Source organism: Arachis hypogaea, chromosome 19 (assembly GCF_003086295.3).
Source record: "Arachis hypogaea cultivar Tifrunner chromosome 19, arahy.Tifrunner.gnm2.J5K5, whole genome shotgun sequence".
NCBI classification, from domain to species: domain Eukaryota; kingdom Viridiplantae; phylum Streptophyta; class Magnoliopsida; order Fabales; family Fabaceae; genus Arachis; species Arachis hypogaea.
The window spans coordinates 1,025,973-1,044,354 of NC_092054.1; the positions used below are offsets into that span (position 1 = coordinate 1,025,973).

General features: G+C 33.2%; 3 protein-coding genes across 3 annotated transcripts; 1 reads left to right on the forward strand and 2 right to left on the reverse strand.

Annotated features, from left to right (window-relative positions):
* The first annotated feature begins 341 nt into the window (after positions 1 to 341).
* On the forward strand, positions 342 to 2,453 carry LOC112775028 (glutamyl-tRNA reductase-binding protein, chloroplastic). The gene is made up of 5 exons (XM_025818501.3): positions 342 to 915; positions 1,293 to 1,373; positions 1,583 to 1,687; positions 1,788 to 1,937; positions 2,052 to 2,453. The coding sequence occupies exons 1-5, from the start codon at positions 523 to 525 to the stop codon at positions 2,280 to 2,282; spliced, it is 960 nt and encodes a 319-aa protein (XP_025674286.1). The 5' UTR covers positions 342 to 522; the 3' UTR covers positions 2,283 to 2,453.
* A 587-nt stretch (positions 2,454 to 3,040) lies between these two features.
* LOC112775849 (exocyst complex component EXO70A1-like) lies at positions 3,041 to 5,026 on the reverse strand. The gene has a single exon (XM_025819745.1). It carries the CDS (start codon positions 5,024 to 5,026, stop codon positions 3,041 to 3,043), a length of 1,986 nt encoding a protein of 661 aa, XP_025675530.1.
* A 941-nt stretch (positions 5,027 to 5,967) lies between these two features.
* Positions 5,968 to 11,352, reverse strand: LOC112775270 (coatomer subunit beta-1). The gene is made up of 4 exons (XM_025818800.3): positions 9,035 to 11,352; positions 8,222 to 8,734; positions 6,980 to 7,065; positions 5,968 to 6,566 (listed from the first exon to the last, which is right to left on the reverse strand). Exons 1-4 carry the CDS (start codon positions 11,084 to 11,086, stop codon positions 6,362 to 6,364), a joined length of 2,856 nt encoding a protein of 951 aa, XP_025674585.1. The 5' UTR covers positions 11,087 to 11,352; the 3' UTR covers positions 5,968 to 6,361.
* Positions 11,353 to 18,382: the final 7,030 nt, after the last annotated feature.

Here is an 18,382-nt window from a genome sequence, read left to right on the forward strand (position 1 = left end):
AGTCTCCTAACTTTGGTAAAAAAAAATAATAATTTTTTTATTATAGAACATGTAACCATAACCAGTAAGAAAAAGTGAGCAATTGGATGAAATTTCACACCAATTTCACACCATTAAAATCATCATTGATGACTATTTGATAGCTACAAATCACAAAAGTTACTACCATCTACACTCCTCTTTTTATATTTCACACTAAAATTATTTATATATAAAAATTTTAGCCTAGTTTTTAACTTTTGTTTCAAAAATTAATGTTATAAATGACTTTGATATATATTGATACAAATAAACTACCACTGATCTAAAAGTAAAATAAACAAATAAAAAATTATGATCATGAGCTATTACAATTTACACCTGGAAATACGAAATTAGTGTATAAATTAAAAAGCAAGCTTGGTTGTGGTTCCATTATTGGCCAATTCCAAACGCATCAACGTTATCATCCTCCTCCTTCTTCTTCTTCTTCATCTTCTTCCTTTGCATCTGCACTGTGATCTCATTCAAACCTCAAATCCAATGCTTCTTCATAGCTCCATTCCCGCTCGCCACGTAGCTGCACCTCCCTTCACACCAAATTCGAAGACCAACAGAACCCACTTCCATTTCAGCAACTTCTCTTCCTTTAAGCCTCCAAAATGCTCCCTTTCCGCGGTTTCAGAAGCACCCCATTTCGAATTGAGCACTCACAACAACAAGAAGCCCTTCCCAGCAGAGGTTTCTAGAACCATCATGGAGCTTGCCACTGTGGGAACCCTCTCTGCTTTGACCAAAGAGGGTCATGAGGGTTCTTCTTCCCCTTTGGCCATTGGCGTCAGGTTCGCCGTTGACCCTCATGAAGGCACCCCTTTCTTCTTCTTGAATCCCACTTTTCCCTTCTCTCCTCAAACCCCTTCTTCCCTCCACGTTCAGGTGCCATTGCTAATGCTAAAGCTTCTCTGCCTCCTTCTCATCATTTTAAATTATGCTTCTTATAACCAATTAAGTTGTAATTACTATGAATGATTCCAAAAAATAAAAGAAAATGTTTTATTACATATAGATAGATAGACAGTTAGTTAGTTAAGGTAGTTGTAAGTTAGTTATACTTTCAGTTACTAGTTCTATTCTGTTATAACATATTATACTCTAGATGAGATCAAAGTATATGTAATATGTTCTGGAAATTAAGTTGATCAATATAAATTTCTCATTTACTCATTTGATATGTATTAGTTAGTTTAGTTAGAGGACATGTTAGTTGGAGGAATTTGTATTGAAGAGATTGATTTGAACTTTTTGTTCATCAGTTGAACCAATCTGGGTTGCGCACTCCTCAGTGTACACTTCAAGGCACCCTCACGAAGCCACAAGATTTGAGTGTAACCAAGGTCTGTTTCTTTCTTCTCACTTGTTAAATCATATTTAGATTCAGTTCACCATCTATGACTAATTTCGCCTATGACTTTACTAGAAGGAAGCTTTTATATTTTGGTATGGTTTTTGTTGGCATGGTTATAGGAACATGTAGTGTTCTACTGTGCTTGTGTTTTGATGAGATCTTAGTCCTCATTGTTTGGCATCCCCTGCCATTGTGCAGCGCCTTGTTTCATTGTGGGGGAAGAGGTTCGGAGAAGAAGTGGATCAAGATCTTATGTACATTGTTGCTGTAGATAGGGTTCTTCAGTTGGAAGACTTTCAAGAGGTGTGATGTTTTCTTGTTATTGCTGCTGGCTTAGTTTCCATTTTCCAACAGTTAACATTTGAAATCAATCTTGGAAGTAACCTGTTCCCATGTGTTCTAGGATGGGGAATGGATCAGCTCTTTAGATTACAAAAATGCTCAACCTGATCCTCTACGACAGTTTGCAGAAAAGTTAGTCAGTGAGATTAACACCAACAATATGGAAGACATTATTCGCTTTTGCAATGTGTATGTTGATTTGGATTTCCAGGTTTGCACCTAAAACTATATTTGTTTTACTTTGGTGCTGCAATTTGCTCCTATAGAACATTGCTTAACTAAATTAGTTCAAACCTTATGCAATGACTTGGATTTCTCATTCAAGGTCTTAGAAGCAAAGATGATATGGGTTGATCGCTTGGGGTTTGACATGCGCTTGTTATCGACTCAAAAAGGCATATTCGAGGTCCGCATTCCTTTCCCTCGAGAAGTCACGGACGAAAAGGGTGCCAAGTCAACATTTAATTGTATGTCACAACTAGCTTGGGAGGTTGAAAGAAATTTCCAGCCTCTAGACTTTGAGAAGGTTAAACAATTGAAGCACATAAAGTCTTGAGTTGTAGTTGGTGTAACCACTTACTGGTTTGTCAACAAATACGAATCATCGGTGAAGCTATGTAATTCTTTTTATTTAATTCATGATTTGTGAGGATTCTTGTTGGGATCTTAATGGATTGATTCTAAGTTTGACGTAGTTTTGAGTTTAATGAAGCCTATTGGAGCAGTATTTGAGGTTTGGTTTGTGGAAAGATCAGAAATCATCCAATGCGTGTAGCATATATTATGTATAAGGAGCATAAGAATAGTGTAACATAAGAGGATTAATAATACGATTTTTCTTAAAAGGAAAATTATATACATGATACAAATTTTTTATTTTTGTTTCCATATTTCACTTGGTTATAACTTATAAGTAAAATAGTCGTTATAACACTACAATCAGTAATGTACTTAAGAGTGTGCATTATAAGACCTAACATGCAAAAAAGAACCAAAACTATATTTTAAACTTCATATATATATATATATATATATATATATATATATATATATATATATATATATATATATATATATATTAAAACAATGAAATTATTATATTTTTAGTATAGATTTACTACTTGGCAAATAAATTATATAGACAAATTTAAATAAAACTTGACTATTGCAACTATGATATACATACTATACAATTATACTTCATTCTGTTTTCAAATGCTTCTACCTGTTTATTTTCAAACATAATATGTAGATTTAGAGTACATTCATTTACCTTGATTTTTGCCAAAATAACAAGGAAATGACATACATTAACTACTTAGCAGCTAGAGTGAAGCGAAAACTTTTGCTAACTTGTTTTATTTTACTAGTCCAATCTGCATGCTTGACACTCCCATTCTTCTTCAGCTTTGGCTGAAACATAGACCAAATCTTATTCTCCAAACTCTCTGCTGTATATTTGATATGCTTTGCAACCATACCTTCATTCTCGATTGACAAGTTGTAATTCTTCACATAGGCCTTATAGATTGGTACAATACATTCCACCAAATGCTTGCAAATGTTTTTCCTCAAGGCTTCATCACAAATTGTCCAACTAGATTCCTTCTTGTACCTCTCATCAAAAGCTACATTGAAAGCATGCAATCTCTTTCCCAAATCTTGGCTACTCAATGAGGATGAAAGTAAGTCTTTTTGAACAATAATTGATAGAAGCTTTCCCCAGCTATTCCTCAAATAAAGTGCTGCATAATAGTCCTTGTACTGTTCATGTGCTCCTAACCAAGTATCTCCCATCATATCCCCAAGCATGGTACCCCTCAAATTGTAGAAATGGCAATGATTATTCATCATGAAAATGTAGGACAATGTGATATCTTCATAGGCCTTTGACCAAGAATCAAGATTAACTGCAACTTCCTTGATTGTGTCATATATTTGTGTGAAAACAATACCCTCTTCATATGTTTCATTTCTCCAACTAAGATGAATTTCTAGGACCTTTTTCAAATGTGGTAGATATGTATCATTAAGCAGCTGATTGCAGTAATCAGTTACAAAGCTTACCAGCTTAGGGACACCGCCATCTCGGGGAGGAGAACTTGGCCTTTGCAGCTTCACTTGTGCCGGAAGTTGCCAGAATATCTCACAGGCACCATTAACAACTTTGTTGACAAGATCCTTTGTCGCGATTCTAATTTCTTCACAGGCCTTCCCCCCAAAAAGTTGGTTGAATTTTAGTCTAAGATCATCTAACACACTGAATATGTCCAGCAGGTTCAACAACTTGTAGGGATCGTTTCTACTCTCCGAAACATTCCTTCCAAATAGAATGAAAGAAAGAATTCCTGACCTGATGGCGATCCTGGCAAAACACTCGGTCGATGCTTCTCTACCAATCTTCTCAAAGACACGGCAAGATAGCATGTACTCAGTATCAAGCAGGTTCTTGACAACCAACTCCAAATCAATGCCCCATTGGTCTATGTAACTCGCTATTTCCCTGACATCCTCAAATTTAGCTGTTGGAATCTCAAGGTAGCTCAAGTCTAAAGTGTTCAAAGTTCTTTGAGCATTCCTCCCTCGAACTTCAACATATATAGATTTACACTTGTCTAGTCTGCTGTTTGCATTTAACCTCTCAATGATGGCCTGCAACTTCCCCATAACAGAACCTGGCAAAGCTTGTGTTGTGATGTGTGAACCTAACGAAACCAAAGGAATGGGCATTGAGTTTGCCATCAGAAGTCTTTGGAACTCAGTCTCTAGATTGTCTAAGGCTGCGCTGAGAAAACCTCCATTGACTCGAGCTCCCTCTTCCGCGGCTTGCAATTCTCGCAGTATCCTCAAGGATTTCTTCACCTGAAAGAGGTAAAACTCATTGGTGATCGCTTTGTCTTGTAAGAAGTCAAGAACACCCTGCAACCAGCCAATTGCTAACGTGCAATTATCAGTGAGAAGCTTCAAGGCTTCTTCAAGCTTCTTGGCGTCTGAAACATAAGAGCATAGATCGGAACCAGCGTCTGTCAATAGAGAATTCTCCAAATGCTGCACAAATTCAAACACCTTGAGGACAGCAGCAGCAGAACATAGAACACTATCTATACCGTTGCCAACGTCGATGAACGAGCATTTCTGCATGGAGATTGGTCTGAATGAAGTTTGCAGGGATTGACATCGCTGGCGAAGAAGCTCCAATCTTGATCCAGATTCATCTAATGCAGAACCAATAGCACTTGATGTTTCCAAGCTAGCTAGCAAGCACTTTCTTGCAGCATCAAGGTTCTGCTTTTCTTCCATCTCAAAAAGACGTTGGCAATCAAGTGTTTTAATCTCAAAATGATTGCTAACTTTGGCTATTTAGATTGCATTAATGATTTAACGTTTTGCAAATGAAGTTTGGTCTCTGGAAAAAGATGATCTTTGTTGGTTTCTTCTGAATTGCCCCATTCACTTTCTTTCACCAAACTCAACAAAGTGAGTGAAAAGCAACAAAACTTCACTTGCAAAGCAATTAAAACATTCCCGGAACCTCACCAACCAGGCGGTAGAACTTCCTTGAATTCGGGTAATATTAGCGCAACTAACTTTCTTTCTTGTTGAGTTTGAAGACCAAAACATGCTTACTCTTGTTTCAACTACGTCAACAATTTCTCAACCAAATGCATTGCTATTATCCTTTACCGAGTAATAAATGTCATGCAAACAATTATTATGTTAGAATGGGGGCTTCTAGGAGGGATACGAGGAAAATAAAAAATCACAAACTACAATAAGTGATTTTGAGATAACTTTTTATTTCACACCCACTTATTTGACTAATGGGGTCCATTTAAGTACTTTTATTGTTTATTTGTAACTTCCTCCATTAATTGAATAATTGTAATCTTATTTTTTCGTTGTTTCTAAACTACAAAAGTATCTCTTTCTTCCCACTTTTGTTCCTTTTGATTTAATCATACCTCAAGTCCCAAATTAATGAAAAGCTAGGTTTCGTGTATCTTATTTTCTTTCCCTTTGCTCCCAATAAATGAAACAAACCATAAAGAGGACGAATAGTACAAGGATTGGCCACTGTAAACATGTTCCACGATAAGCGATAAGCATTGAGCTCCATCTAGACCAACATTCACCGACAATAGAACCTAGAGAAAGAAAGAACCACTTCAGAGTAATGGTTTGATTAAATAACCAAAGATATCTAGGCTAGCATGATAACAAAGCTTTAAAATAGATGCGACTCAGGGACGAAATCACTAATCATTAATCATTAATATAGTATAACTACAATATCAATATCCAAAGGCAACGCAGATATGTAAAACCAGCCAGTACAAATAGTTATTTGATCGATTCTCATATCAAATATATGATGTCCACCCCCATGTGTTGAAAAATGAAAGATGGGTAATAAAGATTTCTCTCAAGTAATAACATCCAAGGAAAGAATTACAGACAAAAATTTCGAACTCCAAAAGGGTAAAAATTTAATACTAACGCGTCGGCTGCTACCAAAAGCCACAAGAATTTGAACCAGGTAAAACCAAGCTTGGAGTCAGCTGCCACCAAAAGCTACATATGTTGACATTTTAGACATACAAGCGGAAGAGAAGAAAAAACGGCATCTGCTACAAATCAAGCTGCTCCCTTCTGTTTCAAAGTTATCTTATCCCCAAGACTTAGTGCAATTCCCTGAGTTTTACTTCTTATTCTGATATATCCACTCAATTTACCGTCTGATTGCTTCTCGATGCTCACATTCACTAAAGCATCTTCCCCAAAAACACTCTTAGCATAGAGGTTTGCTGCCAGGAAACCACAATCCCCTTCCAATGCAGATCTAAACAAAGCAACAGTAGATGAAAACCAGGATTAAGGAAGATCAGTTAATGGCAAGGCATGGGTCATCAAATAATCAAAAGATATAACATTGCCCATGCATCAGTGAGCTGATCATATATGTGACATATAACATACAATAACCAAGTATTCTTCCCAAGTTGACAAATCAATGTTTCCGTATGATATGGATTGGCAAATAAGAAACCAATCAGCAGAACATCAATTTCTTAAAAGCATTTGGGGGTAAAAAAATTCCAGATATTGGTTATTCAGGCATTTCGTTGGACAACCGATTGCCACAATTGCCTTTAACTCAAGAACATGTCGAGGTGTTTGAATGCTTAGGTGTGTTACAATATTCCTTCGTGTAAAAGATAGAGTTGACAATAAGACACCAGGAAAAGAACTTACGGTGGTGTCAGGCACTTCATATTTGTTGACTTGATAATGTGGTTCAGGAAATCCCTCTCATCTTGTATTACTGTATTTACAGCAACCTGAGAAACAAGAATTCATCAAGATAAACTAGAATCAGAAAACATATTTCAGGTAGTCTGGAAATGCATTGCTCTGAATTCCCGTATCCCTATCAACAAGAGGAACATGAATTACATCAGTGTGTCCCTATGTGTTTTTCTTCTGGTTCTTTTTTCTTGGGTATGTCTCAACCAGTGCCATCCTGCATAGACATAGCTAGTACTAGCCTATACAGGTGAATTCTCTCCTTATTCTCATATTCTCCATCTCCACTAGTTTGGTACTTGGACTAAAGTCAGCAACTCAGCAGACTTTACATTTTTGGACAGAATCAGTAAAAGAAATTTATTTACAGAAAAAATCAGATTAAAAGAATACAACTGAGCAGTTTGCTAATGTGTATTATTGTCTTCTTTTAGCTATTTTGGTTATTTATAACTTTCTTGTAATGTTATGTTCATTTCAGATATAACTTTTTATAATATTACTTTTGGTATAATAACATCATAGCAAATTTGTTTGCATTATAATGGTATATTATACATGATTCATAATTAAGTATAGAAACTAATATATCTCTTAATTGGGACACGTTACTCATACATGTACCTACTCAACAGAGATGATAACTCACAGTAGACAGCATAGGTTAAAATTGGTATATAAAACTAACAAACTAATAGAAGAGTTCTATATAGTGCCTAAATCAAATAAAATACAAAATAAAGCAAGATCTATTCGGCTCACAGTCAGGAAATACCTCAATTTTACCAAGCCATAAACCAGCATAGAAAACAGTAATACCAAACTTCAAACAACTATAACAGAACTGAGTCACTAATTATGACCGGTATAAAAGAATTTAAATACTAACCTCACTGCCAACATAGCAATTTCTTTTTCCAAACCATCAAAAGATAGCCATATGAATGTAATTATCATAGACAGAATGATGTCCAGAAAAAAAATTTGCAAATTTTGTCTTTTGAGAGCACATAATAAAACAGCAAGGACATATTAAAAGCACAGACCATGACTCACTCTAAAGTGTCTAGCTTTCCCGCAATAATATTTTTAATGGTTGTTAATGTTGTGGGTAAAGGTAAAACAATAATTTCTTTTTTTATACAAAGTAATAGTGTAATACCAAATGAGGGAAAGATGAGAGATATATACCTTGTTTTCCCATTCAAATTCAGCCCACATAGTTCTGAAGGCCACATCAGCACAAGATGCAGGAGAGATGTAGTCCATGATATCAATATGGATATCATTTAGAACAATAACAGTTCTCTCTAGAACATTTGATGATGTCTCGTAGACTATGTTACCAAATATAACTCCTGTTTCAGTTGAAGAAACCTTAATATTTGCCTTAATCTGTTTGCTTGATTCTGGAGCCAGGGTATAGTTTTGTGGACGCTCAACAAGTTTAAGATCACCCATGGTTGCTAACTCCAAACACAAATTCTGGAGAGTCTCCTTGGTTCGGTTGATGACGGTAACATCAAGGACAATATCATAGTGATGCACTGTTACATACGCTTCAGCATAAACAGGATCACTGAATCCAGTGAGCTGGAGAATGCGATTGAGCTTATTAGCATCATCTGCATCCTTTGTAAACTCTCCAGTAGCACGTTTGAGATCATCTTGCACCTCATCTTCCAGTTCAAGTTGACTCATGCCCTGAAAAATGTAGAACACGAGATACACAACAAGTATTTGATGAGATAATGGAACACAAGGTGTATGGTGAACACAACAAAGTTGTTACATAATCAATTGAATAATGACTAAATAATTCTAGCAATGCATAACATAAAACAGTTTGATATCAGTTCAAAAAGACAAATTAATCAAACAACAATCATTAGTGATGATTAAAAACATGCAAATAGAAAATCTACAGGAATATAACCAAATAGTAATCTAGTTATGTATACATAAACATCTCACAAAGAGACTAAATGAACACTGCCATTGTACCTTCCTGCTCTTCAAATGGTAAAAATCAATAAGATCATCAGGTTGTGCATTGGATATTTGAGCCTTTGCTTTAATCTCCTCGGTCTCACGACGCTGCTTATCTGCAAGCATCTTCACAAAGCTCTGTCTGCAAGATTGCAGCCATATCTTCCTTATCTCATCACCTGTATTGCACAGCAATCTAATGCAAAGGACAATCCTGTCATGAGAATCATTATCAATTGGATGTGGGAGAACTGAAGATTGACCCAGCTGGAGCATCGAGACCATGATCAACAATGCCTGTGAAGTTGCTTTGTTAACTTCGACTTTTGAAGTCTGAACCTCTTCCAACCTCAACACAAGTTTTGTGAGTGTACATGCAACTACAGCACCAAGGAAGAAATCACCTGAAAGGATCAGTGATCTCAAGTTGCCAACAGAAGAAAGTGGACCCTGAACAAGGGTAGGTGGTGACATGGCAGTTTCAAGAGCAGCACTTTGCGTGGCATAAGTCCCATCAGCAAGAATTGCAGGCCTCCTAGATGAAACAGTCGTTGAGTTTACCTGCTGAGTGGTTCTTGATGCGTCCTGGCCACCCTCTCCTTCCTCTGAAACTGTGTAAAACGGGAGATCACCAAGACACTGCTTGATGGTAGCAATCCCACTCTCAACCTCTGAGAGTGACAAGCAATACTCACCAATTATCCACAGCGCACACGAGCACACCCTAGCAGCACGGATCTGGTAAAATGTATCTAAAAGCCTGGTGATTATAGAAATGCGCAACTTTGGGTTGGTCTCGATGATCTCGCGCACAAATATTACCACATCCATGGCGGAAGCCACATTGGTATCCCCCAAGAAGTCCATCAACAGGTGCACAACAGTGCTTGCCACCTCTGGGAACTTAACAGCACAGGAATGGATAGCCTGTACAAGCATCTGCCTATACTCACCATTCTTCTCTTGCTCCCCATTTTGAGTCTTCACGACCTCCTTCTTAAGCATCAGAACAACCTCATCAATGTTCCTAGGAGTAATCAGCTCCAAAGCAATATCAATAGTCTTCCTCCTGATGTCAAGATTGGGGCTCGAAAGTGCCCTGAGGACATCCATGACCATCTCCACCATGATCTCCCTATTAGAACTCTTGAGCTCGTTGAGCCTATCCAAGACAATAAGCTTCACATTGTTATCGCTCTGGGAGAGCAACAACTGACAATAAGTGCTCGCTGCGGCCCTGATGGCAGTGGGCGCAGACGAGAGTGACACAAGGGTACTAGCACACTCATAAATAACAGCCGTTGAAGGCGCAGTCAACAGAGATATAATAATCTTGATGTACTTTCCCTTCTCCCCCTTGTTAGTCCTACAAACCTTCCTAATCAACTCCAAAACTATCATCTGTAACTGTTCCCCCCAGTCATTAATCCTATCGATGTTGGTAAACAAGTAATTAATTGCGCGATCCTGGGCACAAGAAAACAGCATAAGGAAAGCATTTCGCTTACTAGAAGGATCCTGCTCCGACGAGAGGAACTTCTCCACGATCTCCGGCGCCGAATCGAGTAACTGCTCCCCCTGAGGAAGCTTATACACGGACATAACAGCAAGAACCGCATTGCGGCGAACGAAAGGGTGGCGGTGCTCGAGATTGGACAAGATCGAAGGGATCAATGGCTCAATTATCTCGGATTCGTTGAGACGGCAGAGGAATCGGAGCGTAACACCACGAATGTACTCGTTAGGGTGCTGGAGGTTGTTGCGGAGGTTCTGGCAGATGAGGATCATCTCAGGGAGCACCTTGCCGCGCGAATCGGTCTTGTCAATGATCTCGAGGTAGAGCAATAGAAGCTTCTGAACTGTGTGATCCTCGGAGGGAAGCACGTAGCGAATGATTGTGATGAAGAGCTGTGGAATGGTTTCACCGTTGAGGAGGAGCATGATGGCTTTCTTGAGAGCCTCGATCTTGGCACCGGCGTCGTTTCCTTCGAGAGCCTCCTTAATCTCGTTGGCCAGCGCCGGCGTTCCCTTGTCGAAGTGCACCAATAAGCTGCATGACTTCTCCATTTCTCGATTTCTCTCTTTGGGATCGCAATTCGGATCTCTCAGATTTTCAGATCTGAGATTCAGAGGAAGTTAGCAATGCTGGTCGGTGGTGCTACTCCTATTACTACTACGCTGCAATTCTGATACAATGGAAATGGAATTTTGGATCAGAGAGAGAGAGAGAAGAGAAAGAGGAGCAGATGCAGATCTGAGTGTGTGATTTGAGCTTGGAACTGTGAGCTAAAGAGGAAACAAAAAACACGCCATTCGGGTACCCATAGTGTTCCATTTTGGGCCTCATTGGGTCTCTTAAAGTGGAAGCTTTATTGGGCCGATTATTCATTGTGCGTCACACATCGTTATTGGGCCTCTATGTATCTTATTTGGGCCTAATTAATTCAGATCCAAAAGCCAGTTCCAGTTATAATTACTCACAGGATGAGTTATTACCAAAAAGGCCTTAGGGCCCCTTAGCTCACCAAAAAAAATACCAAAAACAAAGGTACTTATTTTGATTAAGAAAACATCACAAGTTTGTATGGTAAATTTAGATATAATAAAAACAATAAAACAACAAATAATCAATTATTTTGTCCTTTTTTTGTTTTTTGCCCACAGTATCCCCTAATCTGACAAGCCACCAAAAATCAATAGTCATAGGTCTGCTTTATTTAAAGGTCTATTATTGACCAATGAGTTGTTGCATTCAAAAAACGGGATTCGAAGATCCTTAAATAGATGAGTGAGCTAACTACTCAATCACCTCAAATTGGTTAATTATTTTGTCTTTTTGATAAAGTTAAAAAGCTACTTCTGAGTTTGGTCCTAACAGCTTTTGGATTAAAATGCATACTTTACATACATCATACATGCACTACATTTTTTCTTGTAGAGTAAGCCACAAATAGGGACATAGATCGATTACACCACCAGATACATAACTTCAGCTGCTTTATCTTTACTCCATCAGGTTAATATATATGTTATATATATTTTTCACGTCAAAATATCCAACAGAGCATGCATCCATATATTTTGAAAATAACTTAAATAATAAATAGTTATATTAAAAATAGTTTATAAAAAAGTTATTTTGTATTTGGATTTTTAGTTATAAAAATAATTATTTTATAAAAATGTGATAAAAAGTAGTAGTATTATGAGAGAAGTCATTTTTTTTAATTTCTCTATAAGTTCTTAAATAGTTTTTTAAAAAGCTATAATTTAATTTTAAAAATTATACCAATTATTAATACTACTACTTTTCATAAATTAAAAACTCAAAAAAATTATTTTTAAAGCTTCAGAAGCGCACCCTTAATTTAATTGACGGTAAAGTATATATCTTATCTTATATATATAAATATATAATCATAACTTTAGGATGACACAAAAATTGCATATTTTGGTAAGAATTTTTTTTTCTGGAATATAATACTCCTTTTATAGTAATGTTTTCATGAAAACTATGTATCAGCACTTAATTCCTTGTTTTATGCATATAGTTGACCGGATCATGAAACTTGGCTATCTTAATCAGCATGAATTATTTTCTAATGAAGAAAAAAAAAGAGGTCATGAATGAGAAATGAGTGGCATTGGGAATATGAATAGGTTTTCTTAAAGCACACGTCATAAAAAAAATAATAATAGTAATCACAGTTGAAGGATTCAGCTAGCAAGTCCTAATCTGAGTACCTGCCCTACCAAACCTTCATTAATTTTTGGGAGTATATATTATATACATACACTAACCATAACATCATGTTTGTTAATCTTTGTTTAATGTTTACTAATTAGTTGATTAATTAATGCAATGAGCGGCATATGACACTTCACCCGCAGTCCACGGCATGACCAAATCCTTGTCTTCACTGATTGGTTACAACCTCTTCTTTTTTTAAAATATTATTTTATATAATCAATTTCGTTACGTTATCAACAGTATTTCTGTCAACCTCTGCCAACTCTTGTTTATGACTGTGTTTAATAGAAGTGTCTTTGTGGATGTGTCTAACAAAAATGTCTTTTTTATGACTGTGTCTAATAAAAATATCTTTATATATATTTTTTAGATGTGTCTCATTATATATGTGTTTAAAATATAATAATTAATTATTATTAACAATAAATTAGCAGATAATATATTGGTACTCTATATTTTTCCTTATATAATTTTGATGGATTTTTTTTTCGCTAAAACTAAATAGCAACTACACATGTTGTTTGTTACTATCCATAGAATTATATAAAATACAGTAGATCTCAAACTTGTATCTAAAATAAAAATGTAGATCTCAATCTAGATCCACTATTCTCCGTTATACAATAATATACATACATCGATTATGTTAAAGAAATTCGAAAACTCCATTATTGCGTTAGGTATGACTATATTATTGTATTTCAAAAGTATTTGGTTTCTTTTCTCTCTTTCTTTTTATTTTTGGAAAATCTAAAAGTAGCTATGCAGATAAGATAGAAAGAATGAAAGATGGACCAATATAATTTTCGTAATAACAATCATAATATCATGCTCTAGGAAAAATGATGCAGTAATGTCGTATGTTAGGTAGACAAAAAAAACAGGTAGAATTTATCTTATTTAGCATTAATTAATTATCGCAATAATTAATAAATACTAAATAAAGTAAATTATGACTGTTTTTGGTTGATTTTTTTTGGTCATTAAACATTTTCAATGTCATATATATTGTCCTAAATTCATCTAGTGAACAATAAAATAAAAATTGTCATTATAATTATTATATTCTAATAATAATGGTCATTACCAATAACCACGTGTGTAATCTATCATAGTTCAGAGCAAGATAAATGATGACTAATATAATTGTCCTCTTATTTATCTCCAAAAAATATTTGTAACACATATTTATAATAATTTTATATGAAACTAATCATTGAAAGTTGTTAGATAACAATTTAATTAAATCTATCAAATTATTTAACAATTCTTAACTATTAATTTCACATAAAATTAATTAATGCATCTTAGTTTTCACATCATTTTTAACCTAATAATCTCTACTGTCATTTTTAACTACACCCGCAAAGTGCAAAATTATTTCAACATTGTTAAAATAAACCATATCTACGTTCTAATTATACAATTGAAAATATATATATATATATATATATATATATATATATATATATATATATGTTCCGAATATTGACTCATTAATTATATGAAATTAAACGAAAAGTTTTGGGGCCTCCTATGAACAAAACAAGGCAAATAATAAAAATAGCAACCTTAAGCAAAAGAAGGAACAAATGAACAATGGGAATTCATTTTTTTAGTAATAGAGAATGAGCATGTATTGTGCTCAGTTATAAATTAGTAGTGTATTTTTTATTAATATTGAGATATTTTTTTAATTCCAAATTATAAATCAGAAGCTCAGATTAGTTGGTATAAAAAAATTGAGCGTTTAATTTGTGACAAAGTAAATTTAAATTTAGAAAAAAAAATAAAACTGAGCCTTCAATTTATGTAGGATAAATTCTTTTATTTAAAGAAAAAACAAATCAATGAGTAAATTTTGTAAAAAAAAAAATTAAAAATTCAAATCTAAAAATTTAATTTACAATTTTTTAAATTTGACCTTTCAATTTGTTTATTACATCTTCTACGTCCAAAAATAACACATCCAGCTCCAATTTCAGTAGAAACTCCATTCTATCTCCAATATATATTCTGAGAAATATTAGGGGACAGTAATTTTTATGATTTGTAGCCATCAAATAGCTATCAAAATAGTTTTAATGGTGTGAGATTGGTGTAAAATTTCATCCAATGACTTACTTTTCTTTACTAGTTACATACTGGTCAGAATTTAACAAAGTTGCTGGTCTCTAGATTTTTTCAATATAAAAATTAAAAAACGGAGTATAGGACATTTTTGTGGCCCTAAACTTACATTTTTCATGTGCTCCTCTCTTAGCTTGGATTTGACGGCCGTTCTCAATTATAGACTTAGCTCTTTATGCATAATCCCAACTATATATTATTTATATTAAGAAATTAATTATTTAAGATATAAATATCAATATCATGGATCATGTGTATGCAATAACTTCAGCCATTAATTTATCGATAAAGTGGAAATTAAAATAGTTATTTATTTTTACTTTTTTTTTATTTAATGTGATAGCTTTTCTATTTGTCTCCATTGAAAAAAAAAATTAACTTTATTATATCTATTTCATCAAACATCTAAATAAAAATTATAATATGAAGGTACTATCTCTCAAAAATAATATATCTATATATACTTATTATATTAAATCAATTCCTAAAAAATACTGCTTTTAAGATTTGAACCAAAATTTTTTAATTAAATTATAAATTACTTGTCATTAGACATATTAATGGCTATTGATACACTAGTATATATAAATGAAATGTGAGTTTATTTCAAAAAAAAATATATATTTAAGAAGTATTGACAATGGTAGCATAAGAAAAACTAATAGTCTAATATTAATAAGGATAAATGAATAAATAAAAACGAATCACGTAACGCCCACAAATTAAATTACTATTAAGGATTGTTTACTTTGTTTTCTTTCAAGTTTCAACTATAGAATAACCATGTAGGGGTGAACACGGGTCGATTTAGTTTGGATTTGTATTTTTTTGTCTATGTATCTGAACCAAACCAAACCGATTAATAACGGATTAGTTCGGTTCGGGTAATTGGGTACCCGATAACTTTGAAATTCATAAAAAAACTAATTTTTTATCTTAAAAATTCAACAAATACAATAAACATGTAACACCAATATAAATAATCTAAAGATGTTAAACACCAAATACATTAAAAACTAAACTCATTAAAATTCAAACGTATTAATAATGAATAATCTCATTAAAAGTCACTAAAAGTCATATATATATTTTTATTTTTTTATTTAATTAATATATAATCGAGTTCACGGATTGGTTCGGGTTCCACACCCCCAGAAAGTCAGAATCGATACCAAAACCAATCACTAACAAAGGCTATTGGTTTAGTTCGGGTTGGACCCGATTACCCATTGGTTCCAGAACCAATTTAATTGGTTTGGTTCGAGTTCAGACGGATAATCGGATACCCACTACCCATGCTCACCCCTATAATCATGTATCAAGTAGTATTAAACTATTAACAACATCACATTTTCCTATGAATAATAACACCAAAATAATTTTCTAGAAACAAATTAGAATTGAGAGCGAGGATTTAGCGGTAGACTTAAAAGCCATTCTTTGTGGCGGATTAGATGGATATCTAATTCTTCATCTTCTTGAAAACTAGATATACACAAGACATTTTTTATGACCACTATACAAAAGGTTGTGATGTCTTTGTTGATGGATACATTTTTTATCATCATTTTGCTTGACCCCTCACACCTCTAGCAAAATCAAATTTAATGTTACTAGCTATAAACTCAGGTTTACCGTGAACCCTATCATTCTTTTGTTTAATTAAGTAGTATTACTATAGGAGTTAACAAATTTTTATGTTAAATTAAGTTTAAACTTTATGCCACTTTTTTTTTTTTTGTATAGTTAAACTATAGGAAACCTAAACTTTATTATTTTATACCACTAACTAGCTAGTAATTATTTGTACTTTGTAGGTTGTTAAAATAGTATAAAAAAAGCACTAAAGTGTTTTTTTTTTCCAAAAAAACAAAAACAAAATTGTGAGATAGTAGTTTCAATAATCATTTTAAGGAGAGAAAAATTCTAAACAACCTCTAACAATTATCTCAAAAAATAATGGGATTTTTAATAAAAAAATATCTAATTCGGTCCCTGAGTTTTATTTTTATGGGACTGATTAGCTCTTATATCAGTATTTTTTTAGAGCTAATCAGTCCCATAAAAATAAAGCTAAGAGGCTGGGTTGAATATTTTTTTGTTAAAGACTTCGTAGTTCTTTTGAAATAATTGTTAGGGCTGGATTAAGTATTCATCCTAATCTATATCGTTTTATGAGAGTAAAATAATAAGATGTTTAAGGTTAAAAAATAATGATAAAAATATTTGTAAATAAGTACTTAAAGATATTATTTATTAGTAAACTTATAAGTAAAATATGAATCAATCTAAAATAGGAATTATACACCCACATGCCACATGACAATGTAATATCAACAAATGACAATAATATAAACAAAAAGGAAAAGAAAGAATACGATTCCCTTTTTATATGTTTGGTCGTATATGTATCAATGTTTGAATTATTGAAGCATAGGAGTATTACTGTAATTTTTTGTTAGTAAGATTTTTATTATGCATTGTAGATTTCAAATTGCTGTTTTTCAATCAATTAAAAAAAATGGTGTTTTTGAATTTGTGGCTACGTGTTTAGGATCTGAAGTTTGGAAATTGGGATGAATGATAACTGTCCAGAATTGTCCATTTGTTTTTATCAACGGCTCTTATTCTCACCATGTTATTCAATTCTTTTTTATTTTTTATTCTTTATACAAAGACATGTTATCTAACCACCTTTTTCTTTTTCTTTTTCTAGATCCAGTAAAATTCTAATGTATATAATATAAGAATAATAAAGTTAAGACAATCTAAATTAAAGGGCGAAGAATAAAATGTATAATACTTGCCTCGGTCCGAAATAAAGTTCATCTGAACAAATTTATGCACTAAAATAATTAATATATTTAGACATTTTTGTAAGATATATAATTAGTGTTTAAATAGAAAGAAAATGAAGATATAAAAGAAGTAATTGTTTGTATAGTTCAAAAGTTAACCTGTAAATTTTTGTAACTGCCTGTTAAATTGAAAAAATAAATTTATCAAAACTTTTGTTAATAAAATAATCAATTTGTTTTAAAAGAACTATTGATTAAAAATTCAAATAAATTATTAATTATACATGTTTACGTTTATATATTTTTTGATTAATTTTTTTAATTTTAATATCCATATCATCAATAACTAATTATAATGATGGGAAACACATAATGTCTTAGTAAGTAATTAAAAGTAAATAATTTTTAATATATTAAGTACGAATATACTTACACTTATTATGTAATAATAATATATATTTACTTTGTAATTTTGAAAATATACCGGAATAATTATAATTATTATATTAGTTAATTTTTTTATATAATATTCTTTATTTTAGATAAAAAAATTAATTCCTTATATATTTAAATTTTGAGAAACGGATAAATAGGTTCCTGATTTTTTGTCCTGCGGACATTTTTGTCCTTGACTATTGAAAAATACTTTTAAGTTTCTGACTTTCACAAAACTTGGACGGATCA